The sequence below is a fragment of the Phalacrocorax aristotelis genome, chromosome 20 (genome assembly GCF_949628215.1).
Source record: "Phalacrocorax aristotelis chromosome 20, bGulAri2.1, whole genome shotgun sequence".
Lineage (NCBI taxonomy): Eukaryota > Metazoa > Chordata > Aves > Suliformes > Phalacrocoracidae > Phalacrocorax > Phalacrocorax aristotelis.
In genome coordinates this window covers 3,894,778-3,920,805 of record NC_134295.1, presented here as the reverse complement: position 1 = coordinate 3,920,805, position 26,028 = coordinate 3,894,778, and the positions used below count along the sequence as shown (strand labels likewise).

Genomic DNA, 26,028 nt, shown 5'->3' with positions numbered 1-26,028 from the left:
CCATGCCCTGGGGCTGGAGGAGGTGAGGATATGGCCCTCAGCCCTGGCTTGACTCAGCCTGAGAGCCCCCCTGGGTGGGGATGGGTGCCCCCACCCCAAATCTTGCAATCCAGGGTTGTCCCCCCAGCTCTAGCACCCCCTTTACCCCCCCAGCTGGTACCTATCCCCCACTGGGACAGCCCCTCTCCCCGAGGAGGGGCAGAAGGACCCACGCTCCCCCCACTTGTTAGAAAGGTTTTATTTCTCTCTCTATTTACAGACTGATTTAAAAAAAAAAATAAACAACAAAACCCTCCCTTTTCCTCACCTCCCCCAGGGTGGCACTGCCCACCCACAGCACCTCCCCATGGGTGCAGGGGAGCTCTTGGCCATGGGGAGCAGGGCTGGGGCCAAGACTGGGACAACAGGCACCCCCCCCAGGAAAGGGGGTGCCCAGGGGTCAGCCGGCCCCCAGGAGCCAGCCACAGGGTGGCATCCCCCCCTCCGGTGCCATCGCATTCACATTGCGCCCGGAGTCCCCCCACCAGCCCCTGTTAATGCTTGCTGCAGGGGGTTGAGCCAAGCTGCACCTGGGACCCCTCCCTGAGCACAGCGGGGGTGATCCTGTCCTGTACACCCCTCCTGCCCCGCATGGGACGGTGGGAGGCTGCCCCCACATAGCCTGGGACCCTGGCCCCCACCAGGACCTCTTGTTCTCCCCCAGGACCCCTTGTTCCCTCCCCCAGTACAAGCAGAGGTTTATGGCTTTCAGGATTTGGCTCTACTATAAGGAAAGGAGATAAAAGGGGGGTGCAAGGAGATCGCCCAAATATGGGGATCCCTGGGGGTGAGGTGGCTGCTGGGGTGAGTGGTATAAAATCTTATAAATTAAAGATTATATAAAGGGGCATGTGTGTTGAGGTGACCTTCCCCAGATCAGCTCCAGGATTTGCGGGGGCTGAACCCCCCCAGGTGCGCAGAGCTGAGCTGGGGGAAAGGAGATTGGGGTTGGCATGAGGAGACAATCCCCCCGCCCGAGGCCTCTGCTGCTGAGGGTTAGGGCTGTCTGGGGGGGCATGGTGGGGCACTCCCCCTCCGCCCCCCAGCCAAAGCACTTCTCAGGTTCAAAGCCGTGTGTGAAGGCAACAAGAGAGGGGCTGGGGGGACAGGAGGGGGGGCTGGGGTGGGGGGCACAGCTTTGCCCCTTCTCTGAGTCCAAAATCCTTGTGCAAAGCCCCTGTCCTCCCCGGGACATCCCAAGCACCCTGACAGGCATTTTGGGAGGGGGGCACAGGCAAAGGGAGCAACAACCGCCCTGCAAAAAGGGGGAGATTTGCCCAAAAGCCGCGCAAGACCCCAACTGGGGGGTGCCAGCACCAGGTCACTGGTTGTCCCCTGGCTGGTACTGGGGCTCAGTGGCGGTGAAATAGTCCTCGAGGAAGGACTGGAGGTACTCGAAGGTGGGGCGCTCCTCGGGCTCCCGCCTCCAGCACTGCATCATTACATCGTGCAGGGAGGGGGGGCAGTTGCTCGGGCACTGCATGCGGTACCCCCGCTCCACCTGCTCCAGCACCTCCCGGTTGTTCATCCCTGCATGACAAGGACACCCCGCTCAGCGACCGGCACCCCCACGGGACAAGCCAGTGGGGAAACTGAGGCACGCCGAGGGATGCAGCGGTATTGCTCCGTGGTTTGGATAGGAAGCCCAGCTTAGCGCTGGTCTCTCTGATGGGGAAGCTGAGGCACGGGGCAAACCTCCCTGGTGGCAGTGCTGGGGAAGGTCTGCACCCCGCTGCCCAGCCCGCCCCAGGGTTGCCCGCTGCCCCGGTGGGACCATACCTGGGTAGGGCACCCGGCCTTTGGTCACCAGCTCGGTCAGGAGGATGCCGAAGGACCAGACGTCTGACTTGATGGTGAACTTCCCAAAAAGCGCAGCCTCCGGAGCCGTCCACTTGATGGGGAACTTGGCACCTGCAAGGGGAGGCACGTGAGCCCTGGCTGCGCCACCCCGCTGCACCAGTGCCTGGGGTACCCCAGCACTGGGGACACCCTGCCTCTTGCACCAGAGGCACCTTGCACCTGGAACACCCTGTACCGAGGGCGTCCTGCACCCAGGGTACTCTGCACTGGCAGGATCTTGCACTGGGACATGATGCACGAGGGGCACCCTGCACCCAAGGCACCCTCTGCCTGGGGCACACCACACATGGGGCACCCAACACCCAAGGCACCCTGTACTGGGGGCACCCTGCACCTGGGACACCCATCATCTGGGGCACCCATCTTCCAGCGTACCCACCATCTGGGGTACCCATCACACAGGATACCCATTCCATGGGGTACCCGTCACCTGGGGCACCCATCACTTGGGGCACCCATCACCCAGGACACCCAGCATTGGGGGTGACCTGTTCCAGGCCCAGGGTGGGATGCAGCATGGAGGGGACAGGGCAGTGGTCCCCACAGCAGCAGGGCACCAAGCAGGCTCACCCTGGCGCGCCGTGTACTCGTTGTCCTCGATGAGGCGAGCGAGGCCGAAGTCAGCGATCTTGCACACCAGGTTGTCTCCCACCAGGATGTTGGCAGCACGGAGGTCCCGGTGGATGTAGTTCATCCGCTCAATGTAGGCCATACCCGCTGCGATCTGGTTGGGGGGGGAGCAGTGAGGACCCCCCAGATGCACCCACTGGGTGCACCCCCCTCCCCATCCCAGCCTCCCCCGTACCTGGGCAGCCATGTCCACCAGCTGGGGCAGCTTCAGGTAGTGACCATCCCCATCCTTTAGGAAATCCAGCAAGCTGCCTGTGGGCAGAGGGTACCAGTCAAAGCACCCAAGAACCAGCCATGCCCACCCAAGGGTGCCCTCCCCTGCAAACCCCCAGCCCCAGGACCAAATCCCTGCCCGCCCCGGCCGTGCCCAGGCAGGGTGAGGCTTGCAAAAAAGCTGTGTGAAGGAAAGTTGGCGATCCCCACTGGGCAGTGCCCCCCACTCACCCTGGCTCATGAACTCGGTGACGATGTAGATGGGCTCCTCCGACACCACGGCATAGAGCTGCACCAGCTTGTCGTGCCGCAGCCGCTTCATGATCTGAGCCTCCTCCAGGAAGGCCTCGGGTGACATGGTGCCCGGCTTCAGCGTCTTGACCGCCACCTTCGTGGTGCCGTTCCACGTGCCTGGGCCGGGGACACGGAGTCACTGCGAGCCAAGGGGACAGCCGGCCCCGGCACGGCCGGCATCGAGGGGTGTGTGGATGGAGGGGCGTATGGATGGAGGGGTGCATGGGTGCATGCTTGCATGGATGGATGCATGGATGCATGGATGGAGGAGCAAGGAAATCAGGGCAGGGCAAGGAAGGGGCATGATACCACCACACCCCCCCCAGGAAAGGGAGTCCCCCTCTCCCCGTGGCATCTGGACAAGGCACCCGTGAACTCATCTCCTAATGCCAACCTTACTCCATTTCCCATCCCTCCACAGAGGAGCTGGTGCCAAGCTGCCATCTCCCCCATGGCAGTGGGTACCGCCTGGCACCCCACGATACTGCCTGCCAGGGCAGGACCGGACTGCTCCTGCCCCCCGCGCCCCCTGCCCCGGCCGGCTGGGCCAGCCTTACCCATCCACACGTCTCCAAAACATCCCATGCCGAGTTTCTTGTCGAGGCTGATGGAATCCCGCACTATCTCCCAGGCGTCCTTAGCTAATCCCAGGGTCTGGGGCTTCATAGTGGGGCACGCGCGGATTAGCAGATGGCACAACCCATCGTTATACTCTGCAGGGTGGGGGCAGGGAGGGGAGGAGGGAGGGAGGGGGTGCGATGGGATGAATGCAGCATGCACGCCGAGCGGAGGGAGCACAGGGCGCCGGAGGAAGAAGGTGACAAAGAGGGGACCCCCCGGCCTGGTGTTGTCTCCTGCTTGTGGTCCCATCTGAAATGGGGGGGCTGCTTGCCCATGCAGAGACGTCATGGGGCGTCATGGGGTACCCGTTGTGACCCCAAAGCAGGACACGGGACTTTTCCCCATGCTGGCAAACCGGTGTCACTCAGCCTGTCCCAGCAGACAGGACCCCTTCGTGGGTGGGTGGGGGTGTGGGGTGTGCCAGGCCTGGGGGTGCCCCCGCCACCCCTCCGCCGCTCGCCCCAGCTTGCCCGCCGGGCCCTACCCATCCACACTTCCCCGAACTGCCCGTTGCCCAGCTTCTTGAGGAGCTGGAGGGATTCGCGGGGGATCTCCCACACGTCTTTGGTTTTGACCGAGAGGTCGGCCAGCTTGGGCGTTCCCTTGTGGCACGGCACGGCCAGGCGGCAGCACAGCCCAGCCGCCCGCTCTGCGGCGCCGGGGCGGGGGGACACGCGTCAGCCCGGGCACGGACCCCCACCAGCCCTCTGCCCCCACCCGCAACCCTGGGCACCGCCCAGGCTCCTGCGTGGTCCAGCCACCCACCAACATGCACACACATAAATGGGGTGCACCCCCCCTTCCATGTCCCCCAGGGATGGCCCCACACCCCCTCAGGCTGGGCCAGACCCCCAGTCCCCCGGCTCTGCCTGGGAGCAGCTGATGCCCACCCAGACCCAGGGGCTATTTACCTTCTCTGGAGAAGCCAGGTGCTCCCTGCACAGAGGATATGGAAGAGGGGGAACCCTCAGGGGGTCCCCTAACGCCACCACCAGAACAGCTCCCTCCTTCTCCAGTTAAACCCAGTTAGCCCAGCCAGCAGTCTTTTGCCAAAGGGTCTCCTGGGCTTTCCCCACCCCTCCCCACCGCCCCACCGTGCCACCCCCCCCACACTCCCCATCCCACCCTACCTATATAGTGCTGGACCAGCTGTTGGACGGTGTCAAACTGGGCACGGGTGGTGATGTAGTAGCCCCCGTTGTCCAGTTTCCGAATCTTATAGTGCTTCACATGGTCTCCCTTGGCCTCATCCCAGTCCCGGATGGAGAGGGAGTAGGCACCTACGTGGGGGCATGGGTCAGGGTGGGTCAGGGCAGAACACGGGATGCAGCCCCCGGTGTCCCCATCCCTGTCCCGGTACCTTTTGTCGTCTCGCTCTCCCGGATGAGGAAGGTGCCCCTGCAGTTGCCATGGCACAGGAGCTGCCGCTCCGCATCCTTGCGCCCGATCTTCCCGAAGTACCACCTACCGTGGGGTCGGGCTCAGCGTTGGGAGGTCGCCGCCGAGGGGCACCCACAGGGACCCCACACCACAGCCCCTTGCCAGCACCGTGGTCCTGCCAAGGCTCACCAGGGGTGCCAACACACCTGGGCTCGAGGCAGATGGGGCCAGGGTTCCCCTCCATCCCTGTCCCCCCACTACTCACTCTTCTGCCTGGATGGAGTCCATGGGGGCCACATAGTTGCTGGGGATGTAGCCTGTGGCACCCGAGCTCAGTGACCTGGCCTCCCACCAGTCACCCTCCCTGAGGAAAGAGGAATTGAGAGTGAGGAGGGAGAGACAGAAGGACCTGGCCAGCCTACACCTTCCCTCCCCACACACAGCACCCCCAGACCCTGCTCTCCCCTGCCACAGAGGGCACCCATGCCTGGGTCATTGCTGAGGCTGCCCAGCTCATGACACACATGGCCCTGGTTCTCCTGGTGTCCAGCAATGGAGCCGAGGCAGAGCCTGGGTCCTGCGTGAGGTACCTGCAGCATGGAGGCACCTCCCCGGGATGGCATGGGGTGGCTGGGGGTGGCAGGGGGTCCAAGGGGGGCTCACGTGTTGTTGATGATGTGGAATTTCTCCCCTTTCTGGAAGGTCAGGTCATCCTCCGTCCTGGCCTCGTAGTCATACAGGGCAATGAAAAGCGTCACGCCCCCGCCTGCGGCACGCAGAGGGGACCACGGTGAACCCCCGGCTCCCCCCCAGTGCTGCGGGGGTGCAGCCAGAACCCACCCCCACAGCCCCTCGCTGACCTGTGATGCCGCCGCTCCGCATTTGCAGCGTGTTGGAGTTGAAGCCCCCCGGCCCTGTGAAGGATGGAGCCGAGGGCACCGCCGCGCCGTGGAAGTTGTTGAAGTCGGGGATGCGGGTGAAGATGGTGCCCGGCTGCGTGGGGTCGGGGTCGTACTGGGAGGTGGGGGGTGGAGGGGAGCCTACCTCGCCCCCCACCTGCCCCTTGCCGGACCCCTTCTCTTTGCAGTGCACACAGCCCATCCTGGGCACGTTCTGCAGGACAGAGGGACTGTGAGCCCCACACCGCCCTGGCAGCACACACGCATGTCCACACACGTGTGCACACATGGTCCCCATTAGAGGCACTGGGGTGCATGTGTGAGCCCCTGCCCACCCAGCCACGGGAGGAGTGGGGTCCAGCCACCCCCCGGCACAGCAAGCTGGGCGCCTGTGCTGTGACACGAGGACACCAGGGTCGCAATGGGCCCTGCCACTGGCAGGAACCGGGCTGCGAGGAGGGCTGTGCTGCCCCGGAGGACCCCGCGTCCCCCTGGGACTCATGGGTGCTCCCGTTCATGGTGGCCCCACTCACCTCGACCGTTCCTCAGGTCACTTCAGCTGCTCCATGTCACCTCGGGGAGGAGAAGAGGCACCTGTGGACACCAAGGAGGGCATCAGGCGGAGGGCAAGAGCCCTCCAAGGGCTGCAACACCCCTGCTTGGACTGAAACACCCCTCCAAGGGCTGAAATACCCCTACACAAGCTGTGATACTCCTGCACGGGTTGCAACACCCCTGCATGGACTACAGTACCCCTGCATGGGCTGCAACATCCCTGCCATGGGCTTAGATACCCCTCCAAGGGCTGAAAATCCTCTGCCATGGACTGGAATACCCCTGCATGAGCTAAAACACCCCTGCACAGGCTGCCATACCCCTGCATGAGCTGAAACGCCCCTGTACGGGATGCAACACCGCTGCACGGGGTGTAATACCCCCGCATGGGCTGAAACCACATCCTTGAGCAGGTTTTTCTCCTGCTGTGTCCTCAACAAACCAATCACCTCCCTTCGAGGGAGATGGGTCCCCTGGCTGCCCCAAGGCTGGAGGGAGCCAAGCGGGGTGGAAAGGAGCCCTCGAGGCATCCCTGTCCCCATCTCCTCCGCTCGCTGGGCAGGGGAACTGGTGTCTCAGGGGAGGGAGGGCCCTGCTCGCCTCACTGCAGTCAGGGCTGCAGTCGTCTGGCTGTGGCCACGCTCGGCAGCGAAGGTGTCGCAGAGGAGGAGGAGGAAATTGGACCTCTCCTACTGTGGCTGCAAGAAGACTTTTCTGTCCCCAGCCTTGCCACATCCCCTGGGTGCTAGCCACCCACCCACACCAGTCTGCCCAGTTTGGACGGAGCAGAGCTTTCCAGCTGAGGGCCCTGCAGCGATACAGCAGAGCTCGCCCCGTCTCCAGCCCAAGAGCGGAGGGAAGGTGCAGTGAAGCCGTGCTTCACCTGGCAGCCATGTCCTGTCCCCTGTGCTCTGGAAAGCAGGAGGACATGGAGGTTTTGGGGCAGAAGAGAGGTTTTAGGTGGGTTTCCCCCATTGCAGGATTTGATTCACCTTCCTCTCTCTGCGCCGGGGGTGGAAAGGGCCCGGCTCTCCCCCTTCCAGCTTCACTTTCGACACCAGCAGTGTGGCAAGCCTGTGGCTGTTGCAGATGGGGCAGTGTTGCCAAATCTGAGTGGGCTTGGCTGCTTGGGGTTTTTATTTTTGCCGACAAAAAGCAGCTATTTCAGCTGACAAACATCCCGAGTTCTCGCAAACCCTGTCCCCTCTTGGTTGGAATCATCCACCCCGTTGCCGGTATCACACTCAGAAACTTCCCATTTTGCTGAATTTAGCTGTGCTGAGCGCAGCGGGGGCACTGCCGCGGCTGCCGGCAGGGATCGAGCAGGCAAGGAGCATCTTCCAGGCAAGCTTAAGCCTGAAATGTCACAGCACCGCAGGGTTTAGCTGCTGCTTGTGCCGTTGCACCCATGCTTCCCCTTCTCTGGGCACCCACAAAACCCCCGAGCTGGTCCCTGCCACCTCCCAGCCGGGCAGGGTGGCACAAAAACCATCCCCTTGCATCGTCTTTGGGGAGGGGACGCAGCCGGCCCTGTGTCCGATGGCTGTGCGCTGGCGTCTGGCCCCAGCTCTCCCAAAAATGAGCTGCTTGGAGCCTGGGAGCAGATGGCAACCGAGCCCTTCCCGCACTGGCTCCACCAGCACCAGTCCTGGCCGAGCTGCCAGCTCCCACCTCGCGCTGAGACCCAGCCAACTCGTCACCCCCGCCGCTGCCCCCGCCCCGCCAGGCATGGCTGGGCGCGATGCAGCCCCATCCCTCGCCACCTGCCCGCCTGGTCCCCAGCCCCCCTGGGACACGGGGCACTTCAGCCCCATCCCCAGCTCCAAGGGGAGTGCAACGTCCCAGTACACACCAGTGTCACCCTGCATGTCAGCCCCGGGGCCGAGGCACCCCGTGGGGATCGCCCCCCTCTCCTGCCTCCATTCCCCTCTGGGGAATAATGGCGATGGAGGGGTCAGGCTCGGGGGGATGCAGATGCACGGGGAGATAAGGGGGCTGCTGGAAACATCACGCGCCCAGTGCTGCGGGGACAAGCCAGGGTGGCATTTGCCAGGCTGAAGGTGGATCCCCAGCACCCAGGTGTGCCATGGCTCCCCAGGAGAGCGTGCGGGCCCCAGAGGGGCAGCTGGTGGAGGAACCTGGCCAGCACCTACGCAGTGGTAGGAGGAAGCACAGGAGCACAGCATGGGGGAGGAGGGGGAGGAAGAGGATGGTGCAGGCAGGATCCCAGGCCTTGGGGATGGTGGCACAGGCAGGTACCACAGAGGGGCTGACTCACGGCTGCAAGCCCCTTGGGTGCCCTGTGGCCCCCCAAGCCTTGTCCCGTCCTCCTCACCCTGCACACCCCCATCCTTCAGGCGTGACCCTGCACCCCGGTGGCTCTCGCCACCCTGCCGCAGCCTCCCTGGCGGAAGAGGAACCGAGATTGCTGCACAGCCCAGCCCGGGCTTCTCCATCACCCCATGGCTCTGGATCTCCCTGGTCCCAGGGGTGAAACTGAGGCACGAAGCAGCTGCAGCTGCAGCACAGGCGGGGAAAGTGCCTCATTTTAGGTGGCTCACGAGGACACACGAACACAAGCGCATTCCCATCCTGTGCCCAGGACCCCACAGACCTGGAAGAGGGGGCAAGAAGACACATCTTGCCTCTCTGCCACCAGCTCCTCGGCCCGGCACGGTAGAAGATGGTGGCATGTCCCTGCTCCTTCCCTGCTGCTCCCAGCCCTGAGTCCAGCCCTGCGACCTGGAGCCAGGGCCATGGGGTAGAGCCCTGCTCCTGCTCCGGTCCCCCCAGTTCACCCAGTGCCTGGCAAGTCCCTGGCAGCTCCCAGCAGAGCATAGCTGGCCCAGCTCGGCCCCAGTGGGAGCAGGTTCCCTGAGGACAGGGGGTGCGAGGAGGGACGGGGAGGGTCCTGCTGTGGCCGGAGAGACCCACACCACAAGCTTATGGCTCCAGACCGCTGCGAGGACGCCGGCAGAGGCGGTGGGATGGGGTCCAATCCTCCACTGTGAACATGCAGATGGGATGGCAGCTGCAAGGGGATCCCCCAAGCGTGGGTTTCCTGGCGGGCAGTCCCACCCTGGTTGGGGCACGAAGTGGGTTGGAAGCGCTGTCTGTGCCTGTCGGCAATGAGGTGGTGGCACGGTGCTATTCCCAGGCACCCTCCAGCGGCGATGCCTGCAGGGACACCCTTTCCTCTGCCTGCCCATGAGCAGGACAGGGTTCAAAGGTGGCCGCTGGCCCCCAAAACCAGCCGTGCTCCAGCCAGGCACAGCCAGCCCTCAGCCGTCATCGTCCCTGTGCCACCCCAGGAGGTGGCAGGGTGCTGCCCCCTCACCAATACCCCGGGGCAGAAGAGGAAGGACCTGCCACCCCCCCCAAAAGCAATCTGCCCCCACAAGCCCACCTGCCAGCGGCCAGGCCCAGAGCAGGGGGTGTCCCCTCGCCCCCTGCCCTGGGAGGAGATGCCCATGGTGGAGGGAGGGCCCCCTGCCCCCCCCAGCCTCCCAGCCCCATCGCTGGCTGGGAAAGCAGGATTTCCGCTGGAAGAAGAGCAATTCCCGGATCCGTGGGGCTGCAGGGGCGGAGGGAGGGAGCCAGCCAGGGCTCCAAATACAATGTCCCGGGAGGAGCGGGGCAGGGAGGGAATTGTGCAGGGCAGGAAGCTGCGAGTTCCTGTCCCTCCTTGGGACACACCAAGGACCAGGGACGAAGCAGAGCTGCAGGGAGTGGGGGGAGAACCCACTCTGGCCACAGCCTGAGCCCCCCACAGCTGCCCCCAGCCCCCAGCATCCCGCCGTGAGCACTTGCTGGGCTGGCACGCCATGGGCACCTGTGGGGCTGGGGGGAGCAGGTGTGCGTCCCCCCCATCCCGGTGTCCCCTGGGGTGTCACGACCTGCCCCCTCCCTAGCGCCTGGGTCCGGCGCGGGTGAAGGCACCATTTGTCTCTGCAGCCTCCCTGCCGTGGCGTCGCCGCCGATTAGTGCCGGGAGGGTGAGCTGGAGCTGGAGGCAGCCCCCAGCCCTCCCCACGCCGAGGCCCCATGCGTGCTGCCCCCCCGCTGACCTGCTGCCCCCCAGGATGGGGACAACAGGGGTCTCCTTGCCCCCCCTGCCCAGCTCATTGCAGAGGCTGGCGTTGCCCAAGGGGGAGCGGTGAGGGCAGGGCCTGGTGGCAGCCCCCCGACAGCCCCCCACCGGGAGCACAGGGCCCTCTGTCCCCATGGCTCAGTGCCCCGTCCCACCCCGGACCAAGAGCCACCCCACGCACGGAGGAGGGCAGCTCTCAGCACCCCCCCCAGCACACAGCAAGGGGATTGAGAGACTCCCTGCCCATGGCAGGGGGCAGAGCCCCCCACAGCCCAGCATCCCATGCCCCACGCAGCCCCTTGCATCCCTCCTACCGTCAGCCCTCCTGCTCCGGCTCGCATGGACCCCCGCTCCCACGCTGCCCCCGGCTCCCGGCAGGACCGCAGGCCGGGGTGCCACTGCAGCACCCCGAAGCGCCCAGTGCTGGTAGCCGGGGTGTCGAGGTGGGGGGCAGGGCAGGGCAGGGTGAGGTGGGTGCCGTGGGGAGAGCGGGAGCGCCTGTGCGTGTGTTTCCCCTGTCTCTTCGGCTGCTCTCGCAGCCGAGCAAGAGCTTCCCCTCCCCTCGCCCCCCCTTCCTCCCCGCGCTCCCAGCAATGGTTCATTGTACCAGCCAGCCCAGCCGGGGCGGCCGCCGGCTCACCCTCCGGCACCGCTCGCCGGAGCCCACTGCCTGCCTGCGGGGCCGGCATCAGGGGGTCCCCAGTCCCCAGCAGCACGGGGTGATGCTGCCGTGGCTCCCCGCGCTCTGCCTGCTGGGATCTACAGGGGATACCCGGCTCTGTGGGACCCAGCTCTGCTCCCAGAGGCAACTGTGCCAAGCTGGGGTGCTGCCTGCACCCATCCCGAGGCAGAGCCTGGCATCGCCCCATGACCCCCCTGACCCCACCCGAGCCAGCATCCCTGGGCAGGGGACAGCACGGGGACAGCACGGGGACAGCATATTGCAAACAGGGGGCTGTGACCCCGTGAGGACCCTCTGATGGCGGAGCACACGCAGCAGCTGCCCATCCTCCTGGCATGGGGTCTCTGCCGCGGGACGCTGTGACAGGGTGAACTTGGTGCAGGGCAGAGCTGTGGAGGGGTGGCAAGCAGCCCACCTTGCCCAGCGGATGGCAGGTAGCTTGAGGACATGTTCTGGGGGGCTGCCATGCCTCCCCCCTGGCTGGGGTGCAGCTCCTGGCCAGATGAAGCAGTTGCTGTGGCCATTGATAGCCTACCAGATACCGCACCCCTTATTTACTCCTTGTCCAGGTAAAGGTGGTGGTGGGACGACCCCAAGATTTGGCATCGGTCACACCGGCCCACAGACTTCAGCGAGCTCTGGGAGAGGGGGTGAGCCCCCACAGCACCCTGCCTGAGCCCCCCTGCACCCTGCCTGGGCTCCCGGTCCAGAGCGTTGGGGCACCCACCCTGCAGAGAGCAACTCAAGCTTTTGGCACCCCAACTGCTGGATCAAGGGGATCTCAGTGAGGGTCCCTCACTGGGGGACCCCTATACCAATCAGGGGTGCAGGGCAGCTGCCGCTCCAAGGCAACATGTTTTCTGGCTGGAAATACCCTCTGCAGCTCAACCCAGGCCCGACCCTGCGTGGCCCCCAGCCCCCAGCCACCCTCCTGCCACAGGGGGTGGTGACAGCGAGGGGCTGGTGATATTTTTATGAGCTCCCCCCGCCGCAGTTTCCGGCATGGGGCCATGCTCCCGAGCCGGGGTGAGGGTGTGCGGGCAGGGCAGGGGGCCACAGTTGTGCTCCAGCCCGGAGCTGGCTGCATCCCAGCTCGGCCGCCCTGTCTCCCCATGTAGCCGGGCTGGATTGTATGCTGGTGGATGTGGGCCCTTCCCCACCTCTCCAGAGCCTTCCTCCTCCTGCTCCTCCTCACCCTGTGGTTAGCCCTTGCAGGTTGACCTCTTTCCTGTGTGATGGTGAGTCCAGCCCGGGTGTTTCCTGTTCTCACAGAGGGGGGGCAGGGCTGGCAGGGGTCGCAGGTCCCCACCAGGATGGGGACATGCCCCCTGGGCTGATGCCATACTCACCTTGTCACCCCCTGACTCGTTCTGGGGTTAGTGCAGACCACAGCTCCTCTTTAGTCCCAGCTTTCAGGACTCTCTGGGACTTGCTGGGAGGGGGATTCAGACCCTGCTGGGGACGGAGCCAGCCCTGCCAGCATCCCTGGGAGGAGACAGGGCACAGCAGGGACAGGGGCTGCTCATCAGCTGTCACTGGCAGAGCGACGAGACCCTCCAGGCTCCACCTGGGGTCCCAGGACCCTTCACAAACTGTGGCCCCAGGTGTTTCTGGTTGGCTTCAGCCTTGGGGAGAGCACTCACTCTCCGCCTTGAGAAGAGTCGCCTGAGCTCTGCCTGCCCCCCACCAGCTGCCTGCACTCTGGTAGGGTGCTCTGGCACAAGACAGGGCAGGTTCTGCCATCATGGAGGGGACAGGCCACATCCTGGGGTGTCAGAGATGCTGAACACCATCCCCTGGGAGCAGGCAGTATGGGGGGGGGTGGTGGTGTGGTGAGTGTGGCAAACTGTGGGGAGAGGGGCTGCCATGGGGTCCCCCTTCCCTGGGGTTCACAGCCTGGCATGGGACATCCCCTTGGTGGGGGGACAGCCTTGCCAAGAGGGCTCCCAGCCCGCTCCCTGTGTGCAGGATGGGAATGGGGGTGGTTGGTGGCATGTAAATCCCACCCAGGACTTTCCCCATCTCTGCCCCCACCACTTGGGGAGGCTGGAGCCCTGGCAGTGAGGGGCAGGGGAGCCCCCAGAGCCCTCGGAGGCACATAAGGATGTGGGGGAAGGCAGGTGGTTTCCCTGTGTTGCTGGAGGAAATGCTCCCTTGCCCTGCTCGATGAGGCACTCCCTTTCACCCCAACGGCCGCCCTGTGCCTCAGTTTCCCTCCTTGCGGTCAGAGAGGCTGAGCAGTGAGTAAGGGGTGATGTGCACCATTTCCAGCCCTCTGCCCAAACCCTGGGGGCTGGGCCGGCTCAGCCTGTTCCCTCGGGGCTGGCTGTGGGGTACCTACGTTCCCCTGTGCCCCACAGCTGGCTTAGCCCTCCTTCCCTTCGAGCCCCTCAGCAAAGGGTTCCCAGTGCTCCCAGTCTTGGGGCCTGGCTTGTTAATGCCGAGCTGCTCGCAGCCCTGGCCCTCTGCTATGGGCACTGCCCATCACCCTGGCGTCAGGGCTGCCTGGCGACGAGATCCCCAGCCCCAAGGGAGGTGTCCCCCCTTGCACAAGGAGGGATATGCAGCCCCAAGCACCCCATTCCCACCCAAGGTTGGGGGAGGCCCCCCATAAATCCAACCAGTCTGCACCCCCCCTCCACTCTGCTCGCGGCGCTTTGGGGCTCATCCTGCACCTCCCATCCCCCTGCAGCACCTGGTGTTGGCCCATCTCCCTCCATGGGGACCCTGCGGAGGCATGCTCTCCCCGCCGAGCACCCCGGGGTGTCCAGCCCCCCGCGCACCTCACCAGCCACTACATGATGCCGGTTACTTCCCTCCTTCAGGGAGGGCCCCGGCTTTTGCATTGGCTCTGCCGGGTTTCACCGCCGCCGGCTCCGGCTTAAAGGTGAGAGCTGGTGCTGGGCGAGCCGGGGCGGGTGAGGATGGGTGTTCTCCACTGGCTCGCAGCCTCTGCACTCTGCACTGCCATCTGGGGTGAGTCTGTCCCCCCGTGGCACTGTCCCCACTGGGGACACCCTGGGGATGGGAACTGGGGACACCCAAATGGGTCTTGCTTCCCCCCGCCCCCGCGCTGCATGGGAGCACAGGGCAGGCAGGCTGGGGAAGTGGTTTCTTGTTTGTTACGTCCCCAAACTTGCAGTTCCCCCAAAAGAGAGAGAAGAGTGGGGAGGGGTAGCAAAGCGGGGGCAGGAGGGAGAGATGTGCCTCAAGGGCTTGGCAGAGCTGGGGGGGGGTTGAAAATAGGGCTAAATCAAGCCAGATGGGCTTTAACAGGCACACAAGCCCAAGACATTCCCTGGCTTTGCTGCCTGGAAAGAGGAGGCAGGGAAACCGGGCAGGCTGTTGTCGGAAGCAGCAGGAGAGGACCAGGGTGGGAGGGGGGATCATGCCCCCACGGGACCCCTTCTTCCTGGGTGGGTATAAAGCCAAGCAGGATTGTGGGGTTGCTGGATCCGTCGCTGCTCTCCCGCCCCGGGCACTGTCTGTGGGTGCCCAGACCGAGGGCGCAATGGGCACCCATGGGACAGCCTGGGGTGCAGGCAGCAGGGGCTGCCAGTCCCTGCCAGGTTTCCAGTGCAGAAGCAGAGCTGGGTCCAGTCCCGGCTGCCTGGGTCTGGGAGAGGGGCAGGCGCTGCTGGATCGCTCCCAGCGAGGAGAAAGATGCTGACAGAGGGAAAGGCCTGTTCCCAGGGGCGGGTGTGTTGGCATGGGGTTGCACAAGCTGGGAGCCCGGAGGGAGGCTGGGGAGGTCATCGGGAGATGCCAGGCAGGACCAGCCGGCTCCCCAGCACCCCTCATCCATGCCCTACTTGTCAGGGGACAGGTTGACTGCCTGCCCCCTTAGAAACCTCTCCCAAAGCCTCGGCCACCGGCCCTGGGGTGGCACTGCTTCCCATGGGGACATCACCCTACAGCCACCCCAGCAGCTGGGGTTCCCTGGGGGTGCAACACCTCTCCAGCGTGGCAGCAGGTCATGGCATGGTGCTGACCCTGGATCTGGCCCTGGCAGGGTGTTGATGCATCGGCATGTGCCACTGGTGGACTTGTGGAGCATCTTTTGGCCAAGCCCCCCATGCCATGCAGGAGGGGTTGCTGAGGAGGGGAGCACTGGCTCGGGCAGCCTCCTGCCCCAACCACCCCGTCCTCAGCTCGGCCATGGCGGGGGACAGCCCCCCACTCACCCCTACCCCTCTCTGCATTTCAGGACAGAACTATGGGCTCTCCCACCGACCCCCTTATTTCGGCTCCATCTACCACGTCCGAGGTAACGGGACCCTGCGGTGCCCTTTGCCACGAGGGGGGGAGCAGCAGATGCTCAGCACCGGGCAGGACCAGGCCATCCCTGTGCCAAACTGGGGCAGCTTCCCACAGCCGGGTGCCTCTCCCTGCCTCAGCACCCATGGGGAGAGCAGCTTGGTTGGCTGCGGGTCTGCGTGCTCTGTGGGTGCTGGGGGGCTCAGGGAGGCATGTTGGGGTGCTGAGGCCTCAGGGCTGACCCTTGTCCTGCGCCGGGGGCCCTGCAGGTATCATTAACCTGCCCTACGCTGAGATCGAGGAGCCCTTCGAAGCCTGGTACAACCTGACAGGAAACAAGAGCCGGATCCAGTATTACGGCGGTGAGCATCTGCTCCGGGCTGTGCCCATCCCGCACCGGTCCCATCCCTGTGCAAAGGGAGGGTGCGGGCAGGACCACCGTGCCTCAGTTTCCCCTTCCCACTGGCACAGGGCAGGTGATAACCTACCAGCTGGCAGCAGTGAAACCCTACGGGATGCGCTACAAGATCACGCCGGAGACCACCGAGAAGGAGGTGAACACCAGGAAATGCTTCCAGCTGCCCGGCTCCAAGGAGGACGTGGTCAGGGCTCAGAGCGTCTTCCCCAGCACTCATGGCTTCAAGGTGAGGGAGCCGGAGCCTGGATCCGACCCGCTGCTCAGAGCACCTTCAGGCTCTGGGAGGGGGTGCTGGGCAGCTGGAGATGCTCCCCTCCACCCCAGGGGGTGCAGGGTGCTGGGACAGGCCAGGACGTGTCCCCGCACCCTGGGGCACAGGGAGGGTCATTTCTCCACCCGGATCAGGGCCGGACTCCCGGCTCCTTTCCCAACCCTGGCAGCCGTGTTGGGACGTGTCGCAGCCCACATGAACGCTGGTGTTTCGGGACGGCTCAGGCAAGTTGCTGCATGGCGGCTCAGCTCCTGCCGGCCCCAGCCTCTGGCAGGGCTGGGCGCAGCAGGAGGGGTGCAGCACGTGAGTGGCAGGGACACCAAGCTGTCACCAAGCCAGACACCGAGCCGGACACGTGCCCACAGGGCGAGAGCTTGGAAACATGCAGGAAAAGCCCAGAGCCTTTCGGAGCGGGAATGCAGCCAGGCTCCCCAGCTATGGGTGCACATATGGCATGGTGCACAGTGGAGTGTCCTGAGGGCACTGCTCAGCTGGGCAGGGGGGGTCTGTCCTGTGTTGCACCCCAAATCCTTGCCCCACTTTCCACCCCACGTGTGGCTGTGTGCTAATGGCCATGTAGCCGCTGGATCCAGCCCGAGAGCCCGGTGTCAGCTGGGTGCAAGGCGCTGTACGTACACCGGGAGCAACGGGCTCCCGCAAAGGCGCTGGGTGGGAAGGAGTGATGCAGGGGGTGATGTGGGGTCCCCACCCAGAGCTCCCCTCCCTAACGCCATGTCTCCCCAGTTTCTGCGGGAGGAGTACTACCGCGGCCGGTACTGCGCTGTCTGGCAGAACGTCACCCGCTGGGCGCAGAAGAAGAATGTCTACACCCTGTGGGTGACCAACTCCAGCTGCGGGGTGGCCCCTGTCCACTACGAGATGCGGGGCTACAACAGCCTGCTGGGCTCCCACTACGACAAGTATGAGATCGACTACACCGACTTTGACAACAGTTTCCCTGCCTCCATCTTTGACCTCCCCATCAACGGTGAGCCAGGTTGGGCCCCCCCGTCCTGTCCGTGGAGCTCGGGCTGACGGCATCCCCTCCTTGCTCCCCAGAGACAAAGAAGTGTGGGGTCCTGCCGGGGAGCGTGGCGGAGCACCGGGTGCTGGTGAACCCCATGGAGGACCTGGTGGGACAGCACCAGCCCTGGGCCCACGAGGTCTTCCACCACTACCGCAGGCGGTTGGGGCGGCAGTACAGCTCTGCACGGGAGCTGGAGCACAGGCAGAGTGTCTTCGTGCACAACATGAGGTACAGGCAGCTGGGGGGATGCCGACCCCTCTGGGGGGTGCTCCCCATCCCCCAGGGGTTTGCACCGCTGCTGCGGTGGGAGGCAGCGTCGGTGCTGGCTGACGCCGTTCCCGCCACGGCGGCAGGTTTGTGCACTCGAGGAACCGCGCCGCGCTCTCCTACACGCTGGCGCTGAACCACCTGGCCGACCGCACGCCCCAGGAGCTGGCCGCCCTGCGGGGCCGCCGCCGGAGCGGGGTCCCCAACAACGGGCAGCCCTTCCCCACCGAGCTCTACGCCGGCCTCATCCTGCCCGAGAGCCTCGACTGGCGCATGTACGGTAGGTGCCGGGGTCTCGATGGTGGGGTGCTGCATGGTGGTGGGAGGCTGCGATGCGGAGGGTGTGGGTGCTCCTCATCCGGGCCAGCACAAAGTCCAGCCGTGCCGCCCCACTGCCCGTCACCCGTGGGGCTGCGCTGTCCCTTGGGACCCACATCTCCCCGTAGCCCCCAGTCCGCTCAGCAACTGGAAGATCGAAGCAGGGCCAAACTGGCAAAAGGCAGCTTGGTCAGCACTTGACCCTCATTCAGTCTGGTGCCCCAGGGATAGATGTGCCATCAGAAGCCACATCTGGCTTCCCCCATGTCCCCATCAGCTGGGAGCGACACCCCCAGAGCTTGCCCCAACCCATGGGCAGGGCTCCTACAGGTTTGCTGGTGCATTCACACCCCCCTGCCCCGATTAGCACTAAGCCCTGGCTGCGCTGCCTCTGGGAGCACAGCGAGTCCTGAGCTCCTGCCCCAGTTCCCTTCCACCTGCCTTCATCCTCCGGTGCCACCCCCGCCTCTCACCCCCCACCCTGCTGCCCCCAGGCGCTGTGACCCCCGTGAAGGACCAGGCTGTCTGTGGGTCCTGCTGGAGCTTTGCTACGACAGGCGCGATGGAGGGTGCCCTCTTCCTTAAGGTGAGAGGGGGGCCGTGCCGCACAGGGATGGCCAGGGAGCCTGGATGATGCCCGGCTCCATCCCTGCAGCGTGTGCCCCCCACAGACCGGCGTGCTGACCCCCCTGTCCCAACAAGTCCTCATCGACTGCTCCTGGGGCTTCGGGAACTACGCCTGCGATGGGGGCGAGGAGTGGCGAGCCTACGAGTGGATCATGAAACACGGCGGCATCGCCAGCACCGAGTCCTACGGCACTTACCTGGGACAGGTGAGGGTGGCCCCGTGTCCCTGCTGAGGTCCCCCAGGCCTCTGGATGTGCCCCTTGGGGCTTTAAAGCAACATTAGGGCTGATCAGGATGGGTCAGAAGTGCTAATGGGCTCTGGAGATGGGAATGTCACCTAAAGCACCAGGGTCCCTGCGGTTCAAAGCACAGTCCAAAGACAAGCCCCAGGGCTCAGCCGAGTGGTTTCATCACTGCATGCCTCAGTTTCTCTTCTTGCAAAACAGGGACAAGGCTCCTCCACCCATGGGTGGTACCACAGGTCCCTCCACACCCTGGGGCGCAGGGATGGAGCAGGGCTGCCCAGGGATGGGGACGCGGCTGCAAGACACAGGCAGCAGCCCTCCCCCCAGGGCTTCGGTGCAGAGGCAGCTCCCCATGTTGCACGTGGGCAACACCATGTCCCTGCAGCAACTGGGAAAATGTCCCCACCATGGTGGGCAGTGGAGGACAGAGGGGTCAGAACTGGGATGCTGTCACAGCCCGAGGCCCAGGTCACTACCTGCATCAGAGCAGAGCTGCATGGAGGCAGCCAGGGTGGGCAGGGTCCCAGCGAGGAGACCTGGGGGCTCCTGATGACACAGGGTGTCTCCCCCTCGGGTGCTACAGAATGGCTTGTGCCACTACAACCAGTCTGAGATGCTGGCCAAGATCACGGGCTACGTCAACATCACCTCGGGCAATATAACAGCAGTCAAAGCTGCCATCTACAAGCACGGCCCCGTGGCTGTCAGCATCGACGCCTCGCACAGGACCTTCTCCTTCTATTCCAATGGCATCTACTATGAGCCCAAGTGCGGTGAGTTGGGTGGCATATGGGGCGCAGGGGGACCTGGGTGCCCAGGGAGATGCCAGGACACCCAGGATCCCCTTCTCATTGTTGAGCATCTTGGGAAGAGGTAGAAGAGGGAACTGGTCCTGCAGCCCTCCCCAGTGCTGCTGGCAGCCCTGGGATCAGGGATGCTCTCCAGACGAGCCATGTCCTGTGTCATCCCCTGCAGAGAACAAGCCAGGAACACTGGACCATGCGGTGCTGGCCGTGGGCTACGGGGTCCTGCAGGGAGAGACCTACTGGCTCATCAAGAACTCCTGGTCCACGTACTGGGGTAACGACGGCTACATCCTCATGGCCATGAAGGACAACAACTGCGGCGTGGCCACTGAAGCCACCTACCCCATCCTGGCCTGAGCCAGCTCAGCTCTGTGGGGACAGCCCTCGGCGATGCTCTCGGCACCCATCCCTGGATCAGCCCCTTTGGTGTGACACATCAGGCAGGAGGAAGCTGGGGACACGGTGGGACAGGGCCATGGGGTGCTGGACAAGGGGCTGGATGCCCACCCAGATGTGGGCTTGCCAATAAAGACCCTGGAAAAATACTGGTTTGCTTCTACAGGAAGGATTCAGTGGCTGCCCACCAGCTCTGCCCCCTTTGCAGACCCAATGCCCCCAGCGTGTGGCTCTGTCCCCTGCACAGGTCCCTGTCCCCAGGCTTGTTTTCTTTGTCCTGTGGGACTACAGGGGCCTCCTGGGGAGGGGATGGTGCCCGCCTGGTAGAGCCAGCTGGCTCTTGTAGACAGTCCCAGACATCCAGGGTGAGGGGAGCAGGTCTTCCAGCCCTATCTCTCAAGGTGGAGCAAAAACAACCCCGGGGATTTCTGCTGAGACAAGAAATTTCTGGTGTGGGGTGTTTGGGGAGGGGGGAAGGCATCCACCCTCTGCCCTGCTGCCCTGGTCCCTGTTGTGGCTACAGGTGGGGATGTCACCAGTGGTGTTTGCCAATGCCATGAGCCAGGCTCCCCTTCACCCCACAAGGCTGCTCCCCTCCAGGGAAAGGCACTTCACACTGTGACCATGGCCCACCTGGATGCTCCTAGTTTGGACTTGAGTCCTCCTGGAAGAGGGGGGTTGGTGCATGAGGACCCTGCAACCAGGGCGGGAAGGTCTCTCTGCCCTGATCCTGGTGGTCTCCCTTCTTTGCTGGTACATCTTTGGGGCAGGATGCACCTCCACACCCACGTGCTACGATGGCAGCAGCGGTGGTCCCTGGGGAGGTGCTGCAGCACGGGGTGCATCAGCCCAGCCCTGCACCCAGGGGCGCAGCCGAATCCGGCCCAGGTCATCCCACATGGCATGTGCAGCCTGCCCATGCTGAGCCCTTATCGGCTTTGTTTTGGGCTTGGGCGGCTGCACAGGCGCTCGCTGTCACCTTGGGCTGGGGCCAGCTAGACACACAGCAAGCAGGAGGGGTGAAGGCCGCTCTGCCACAGTGACAGTGCTGCTCTCCTCTCCGGGTCTGTTTTTCCATGTAGCTCCTGACATTTGATCTGCATCTTTCCCCTTTTTCCAATTAAAACACCCTAACAGCAGTCCGGGGCTTGTCCTGAGCTACATCTGGAAGGATGCAGGGATACAAATGGCCCCCAACTCCGCACGACTCCCAGTGCTGCCTTTGGTGGGGACACCTTGGCTCTTGTCCCAGGAGGGCAGGGGGCACCCAGAGGGGGTTTGGGGTGCCTGGCAGGGTCTCACAGCACCTTCTTGCCCCAGGGTTTTGCAAATGCTCCCCCTGCTCGCAGCACACTGCATGCAGCAAAGCCTGGCTGCAAACTGCCCTGCGGGGTGGGTGGGAGCACAGGGAGACCCCCAGCACCCACCAAGCCCCCAATCCATGGCCCCAGGGGATGGCCCTGCCATGGCGCACTTGTGCGCACGGGGGCCTGGGTCCCACCCTGCTCTCCCCACCCTGAGCCCTGCAAGCACATCCCATCGGCACCCACCCTGCTGTGGGTAGGAAAGGCACTCATGGGTGCCCACGGTGGGGCAGGGGGGCAACGTAAAGTCACGCCTCCCCCTTGGTCTCGCCCCAGCCAAGTGAAGGATGGGGCTTTGCCCGTTGGCTGCCGGCAGCTCCCTGCCCGCCCCCCAGCAGTATTTAAGCCACCCGTGGGTGCAGGGCAGCAGTGTGGGCTGGGGTGCGCAGGATGGAGGGGCTGGGGTGGCTGCTGGTGCTGGGGGCTGCCGTGCTGCTGGGTGAGCACCCACCCTGGCTGAGCTTGAGGCGGGGATGGATGCCGTGCCCCTATTGTGGGGTGATGGCATCATGCCCCTTAGCCGGGGCACTGGGGTGGTCCTGGGGTGCTGTGGGGCCCTCGCCCTGGGCGGGGGTGGCTCTGTCCCTGTCCCCACGCCTGGGGCAGTGGGCACGCTCTGCGTGTGGCATACAGGGGTGCCTATGGTTGCCTCACACCCTGGGGCGTGCATGGGGTCTTTGGAGTACCCCTGAGCTGGCTGCACCCCAGGGAGAGTGGAGATGTGTATGGGGGCTCTGAGTCAGCAAGAGGGCTAGCAGAGGAGTGGGGACCCCCAGTTTGGGGACCCCCAGTCCCTGCCCCGCCCAGGCAGGTGGGAGCCCTCCCAGCCCTGCTCCTCATATGGGCTCCCCTGGGTCTGACCCCCTCTCCCAGGGGACAGGAAGCCAGGGACCAGCATCGCTGTGTCCCCGCCACAGAAAGGTGGGTAATCAGCAGTGTAAAAGGGTTTGTGTGTGTTTGCTTTTGTTTTTCTTCCAGGAGCAGGGTGCAAGGCTCATCTGGAGACACCCACATTTGGGGACATCTACCATGTCAGAGGTACCACTCAGGGACGGGGCACCCTGCTGGGACGGTGCCACGGCTGTACTGCCCAAGGGGGTCCTGCGCCGGCTCCCACCCAATGTGCCTGAGCTGAGGAGGCTCCAGTTCCCCCACAAAACCCGGGGGATGAGGCATAGCGCTGCCATGGGGAGCTGCCAGCGGTGGCCATGGGTGGGAGCAGGGGGTGATGCCGCGGGGCCGCAGGGTGCTGCCTGCCTTCTCTGTGCTCCCCGCCCGGCTGCAGGCTCGGGGCAGGGGGACGGGGGATGTCCCCAGGGTTCAGCCCCCCAAGCCCAACCCCTCTGTGCCTGCAGGAGTCATCAGCCTGCCCTACGCAGAGATCAGGGAGCCCTTTGAAGCCTGGTACAACCTCACCGGAGGGAAGAGCCGCATCGAGTACTATGGCGGTGGGTGCAGAAAGGGGTCCATCCCCCTGACCCCTCACCATCCCCCTCCATCTGCCCCAGGACCTTCGGGTGCCCCAGCAAAGCCCTGGGACCCATCACCGTGCCAGGGGTGCCCCCTTCACCTGGGGGCTTGGCTTGACCTTAGAGCTGTGCCCATCCCCAGGCCAAGTGATCACCTACCAGTTCGGCTCCATCGAGCCCTTCGGCGCCAGCTTCAAGGTGACTCCTGAGACCACAGAGACGGAGGTCAACGTCCGCAAGTGCTTCCGTATCAACGGCACTGACGGGGACCTCATCGCCCCACAGAGTGTCTTCCCCAGCCTGGAGAACTTCAAGGTGAGCTCCAGGCGTGGTCCCCCAGGATGCGGGATGGGGCAGGGGAGGGGATAAGGGACTGCCATGGGTACAGGGTGTCTGACGGCTACCCCCATGCGAGGGCAGAGCAGGCCTCCCTGGCTGGGAATGGATAAATGCAATGTTGCATGCGGCCGTGGGTGGTGGAGGTGGAGGGGTTGCATCTAGCTTGGCACGATGCAGGGTGGCTGCAGGGGTGGCGCGCCATCACTGCAGGACGCCCCGGCTCACCAGGAGCGCGGTGCCGGAGCCGGCGTCGCGCCCCGGTCCCTGACGCGCGCGCTGTGCCCAGCGGGTGCGGGAGGAGCGATTCCGCGGGCAGCGCTGCGCCGTCTGGCAGAACGTCTCCTACTGGGGCCACAAGAAGAACGTCTACACGTTGCGGGTGGGCAGCTCTGCCCACGGCCCCGTGCCCCTGCACTACGAGGTGCACGGCTTCAACAGCCTCCTGGGCTCCCACTACGACAAGTACGAGATCGACTACTCCTCCTTCAGCCACCGCTTCCCTCCCAGCGTCTTCCGTCTCCCCGAGGGTGAGTGTCCCCGGCTGCCCCAGAGCCCAGCCTGTGGCCGGTGCTGTCACCAAAATGCAGCACCCCTTCCACCTTTTTTATTTGGTTTTGGGGATTTTGGTTATTCTTTTTGTTTTGTTGTTTGGTTTTTTGTCCAAGAGCCTGGTAATTTGGGTGAATTGGTTTGTCTGGGAAATATGCAGGGAAGAAATGTAATTCATGTTGATAGCTTGGGCGATGCGGGCGCGTTCCTGGTGCTGACTCCTCTGTGCAGCAGCGCAGGGCGCTGGGTGGGATGGTTGGGGCTCGGAAGCCGGCTCTGGAAGCAGGGGCGGGTGCGGATCCCCGCTCCATGCACATGTCTATATGGGATGGACAGCCCCAATGGTTTTGGGGGTGACTGTGCCGTGCATCCCAGCTGGGGGGCCGGGAGAGCCTGTCCCCGCTGGGGAGGCATCAGCTGCCATCTGTGCCCGTGGCAGGGGTGCAGTGCGAGCAGTGGCCCGCGGCAGGCCCCGAGCACCGCATCGTGGCCAACCCCATGCAGGAGTTTGTGGGGAGGGCACCAGAGACGGACGACGTCCACCACCGCCTCTTCCACCGCTACAAGGAGCGGTTCGGGAAGAGCTACGGCAGCGAGGCGGAGCACGAGCATCGCAAGCGCACCTTCATCCATAACATGCGGTATGGGATGCCAAGGGGATGGGCTGGGGGGGGGCTCAGGGATGGGGCGGCCAATGCTGTCCCCAGCTCCCCTCTCGCAGCATCTCTGCTCTGCCGCAGGTTCGTGCGCTCGAGGAACCGCGCCGCGCTCTCCTACACGCTGGCGCTGAACCACCTGGCCGACCGCACGCCCCAGGAGCTGGCCGCCCTGCGGGGCCGCCGCCGGAGCGGGGTCCCCAACAACGGGCAGCCCTTCCCCACCGAGCTCTACGCCGGCCTCGTGCTGCCCGAGAGCCTCGACTGGCGGCTGTATGGTGAGGAGGGAGCCGGTGCCACCAGCATGCAAGCCCAGAGTGTGCCTGCAGCTGGGGTTTGCGTGGGGACAGCCAGCATCCTCCAGTGCCCCGATAAACGTGTTACCATCCTGCTGCCCCCAGGCGCTGTGACCCCCGTGAAGGACCAGGCCATCTGTGGGTCCTGCTGGAGCTTTGCTACGACAGGCGCGATGGAGGGTGCCCTCTTCCTTAAGGTGAGAGGGGGGCCGTGCCCCACAGGGATGGCCAGGGAGCCTGGATGATGCCCGGCTCCATCCCTGCAGCGTGTGCCCCCCACAGACCGGCGTGCTGACCCCCCTGTCCCAACAAGTCCTCATCGACTGCTCCTGGGGCTTCGGGAACCAGGCGTGCGATGGGGGCGAGGAGTGGCGAGCCTACGAGTGGATCATGAAACACGGCGGCATCGCCAGCACCGAGTCCTATGGGCCCTACCTGGGGCAGGTGAGGGTGGCAGCACCATCGGGGGGGTGCAGTGCCACCCCCTCCCCAATCCTTCCCCCCAGGCTCTCCCAAATCAGCCATCAGCCCTTTGGCAGCAGACAGAGGCTTTACGTTTGTTTACGGAAGCTCCATCCGAGCTGCCCCCCTCCCTCCTTCCCCCTCACGGTGGGTTGGACCCCCCCCACCTGCCCTGGGACTCCAGTGCCACCTCAGCCTCCCCCCCCAGAATGGCTACTGCCACTGCAACCAGTCGGAGATGGTGGCTCAACTCGCCGGCTACGCCAGCGTGGAGCCGGGCAGCACCACGGCGCTGAAGGCTGCGCTGGTCAAGCACGGCCCCGTGGCCGTCAACATCGACGCCTCGCACAAATCCTTCGCCTTCTATGCCAACGGTGTCTACGAGGAGCCCCACTGCGGTGAGTCCAGTCGACGCAGGAGGCTCTGTGTCCTGCTCACTGGGGCTGAGACAGGCAAAAATATTTGCAGGGTGGGATTTACCTCCCCGGTAAGCTCCTGGCCAAGGGATACGGGGCCACTCGCTGCATTGGGAACGACCTCCAGCTCCAAAGGATGGGGACTGAGATGTCTCCATTTTCTTCTCTCCTCCCGGCCAGGAAATGAGACATCGGCGCTGGACCACGCGGTGCTGGCCGTGGGCTACGGGGTCCTGCACGGCAAGAGCTACTGGCTCATCAAGAACTCCTGGTCCACGTATTGGGGTAACGACGGCTACATCCTCATGGCCATGAAAGACAACAACTGCGGCGTGGCTACCGCTGCCTCCTTCCCCATCCTGGCCTGATGGAACACTACACGTGCCCTGTCCCCTCCATGTCCCCCTGGGCAGCTCCAGATGGATGGGGGGGCTGGCAGACGGATGCGGGGCCCTGGGAGGGGGTTGTGGGGCAGAGGGGGGCAGTGCAGCCAGGAGGGTGGAGGATGCTCCCAGCCTTCTGGGGAGGTATTTACCATTTTGGCAATAAAAGCCTATAGAAGTGATCCTGTCTGTCATGCTGG

The 26,028-nt window shown here is 64.6% G+C and overlaps 3 protein-coding genes across 5 annotated transcripts; 2 read left to right on the top strand and 1 right to left on the bottom strand.

The window, feature by feature from the left end:
* Nucleotides 1–220: 220 nt before the first annotated feature.
* Nucleotides 221–11,115, bottom strand: FGR (FGR proto-oncogene, Src family tyrosine kinase). 3 transcript variants are annotated; one of them, XM_075114591.1, is made up of 13 exons: nt 10,895–11,115; nt 6,470–6,530; nt 5,898–6,150; nt 5,701–5,803; nt 5,303–5,401; nt 5,018–5,121; nt 4,788–4,937; nt 4,142–4,306; nt 2,974–3,153; nt 2,705–2,781; nt 2,470–2,623; nt 1,819–1,950; nt 221–1,569 (listed from the first exon to the last, which is right to left on the bottom strand). In XM_075114591.1, the coding sequence occupies exons 3-13, from the start codon at nt 6,136–6,138 to the stop codon at nt 1,361–1,363; spliced, it is 1,614 nt and encodes a 537-aa protein (XP_074970692.1). In that variant the 5' UTR covers nt 6,139–6,150; nt 6,470–6,530; nt 10,895–11,115; the 3' UTR covers nt 221–1,360. The 3 variants fall into 3 exon arrangements, with proteins under 3 accessions (XP_074970692.1, XP_074970693.1, XP_074970695.1); XM_075114592.1 differs by lacking the exon at nt 4,142–4,306 and adding an exon at nt 3,594–3,749 and having other exon boundaries at nt 10,895–11,031; XM_075114594.1 differs by lacking the exon at nt 4,142–4,306 and having other exon boundaries at nt 10,895–11,031.
* Nucleotides 11,116–14,179: 3,064 nt separating this feature from the next.
* On the top strand, nt 14,180–20,036 carry LOC142066734 (digestive cysteine proteinase 1-like). Its single transcript, XM_075114590.1, has 11 exons — nt 14,180–14,238; nt 15,470–15,529; nt 15,789–15,881; nt 15,991–16,163; nt 16,953–17,196; nt 17,268–17,463; nt 17,589–17,782; nt 18,315–18,406; nt 18,492–18,653; nt 19,276–19,465; nt 19,668–20,036. The coding sequence occupies exons 1-11, from the start codon at nt 14,187–14,189 to the stop codon at nt 19,853–19,855; spliced, it is 1,644 nt and encodes a 547-aa protein (XP_074970691.1). The 5' UTR covers nt 14,180–14,186; the 3' UTR covers nt 19,856–20,036.
* A 1,612-nt stretch (nt 20,037–21,648) lies between these two features.
* Nucleotides 21,649–25,813, top strand: LOC142066789 (digestive cysteine proteinase 1-like). Its single transcript, XM_075114748.1, has 11 exons — nt 21,649–21,697; nt 22,237–22,296; nt 22,614–22,706; nt 22,870–23,042; nt 23,353–23,593; nt 24,055–24,256; nt 24,356–24,549; nt 24,673–24,764; nt 24,850–25,011; nt 25,238–25,427; nt 25,626–25,813. The coding sequence occupies exons 1-11, from the start codon at nt 21,649–21,651 to the stop codon at nt 25,811–25,813; spliced, it is 1,644 nt and encodes a 547-aa protein (XP_074970849.1).
* The last annotated feature ends 215 nt before the right edge of the window (nt 25,814–26,028 follow it).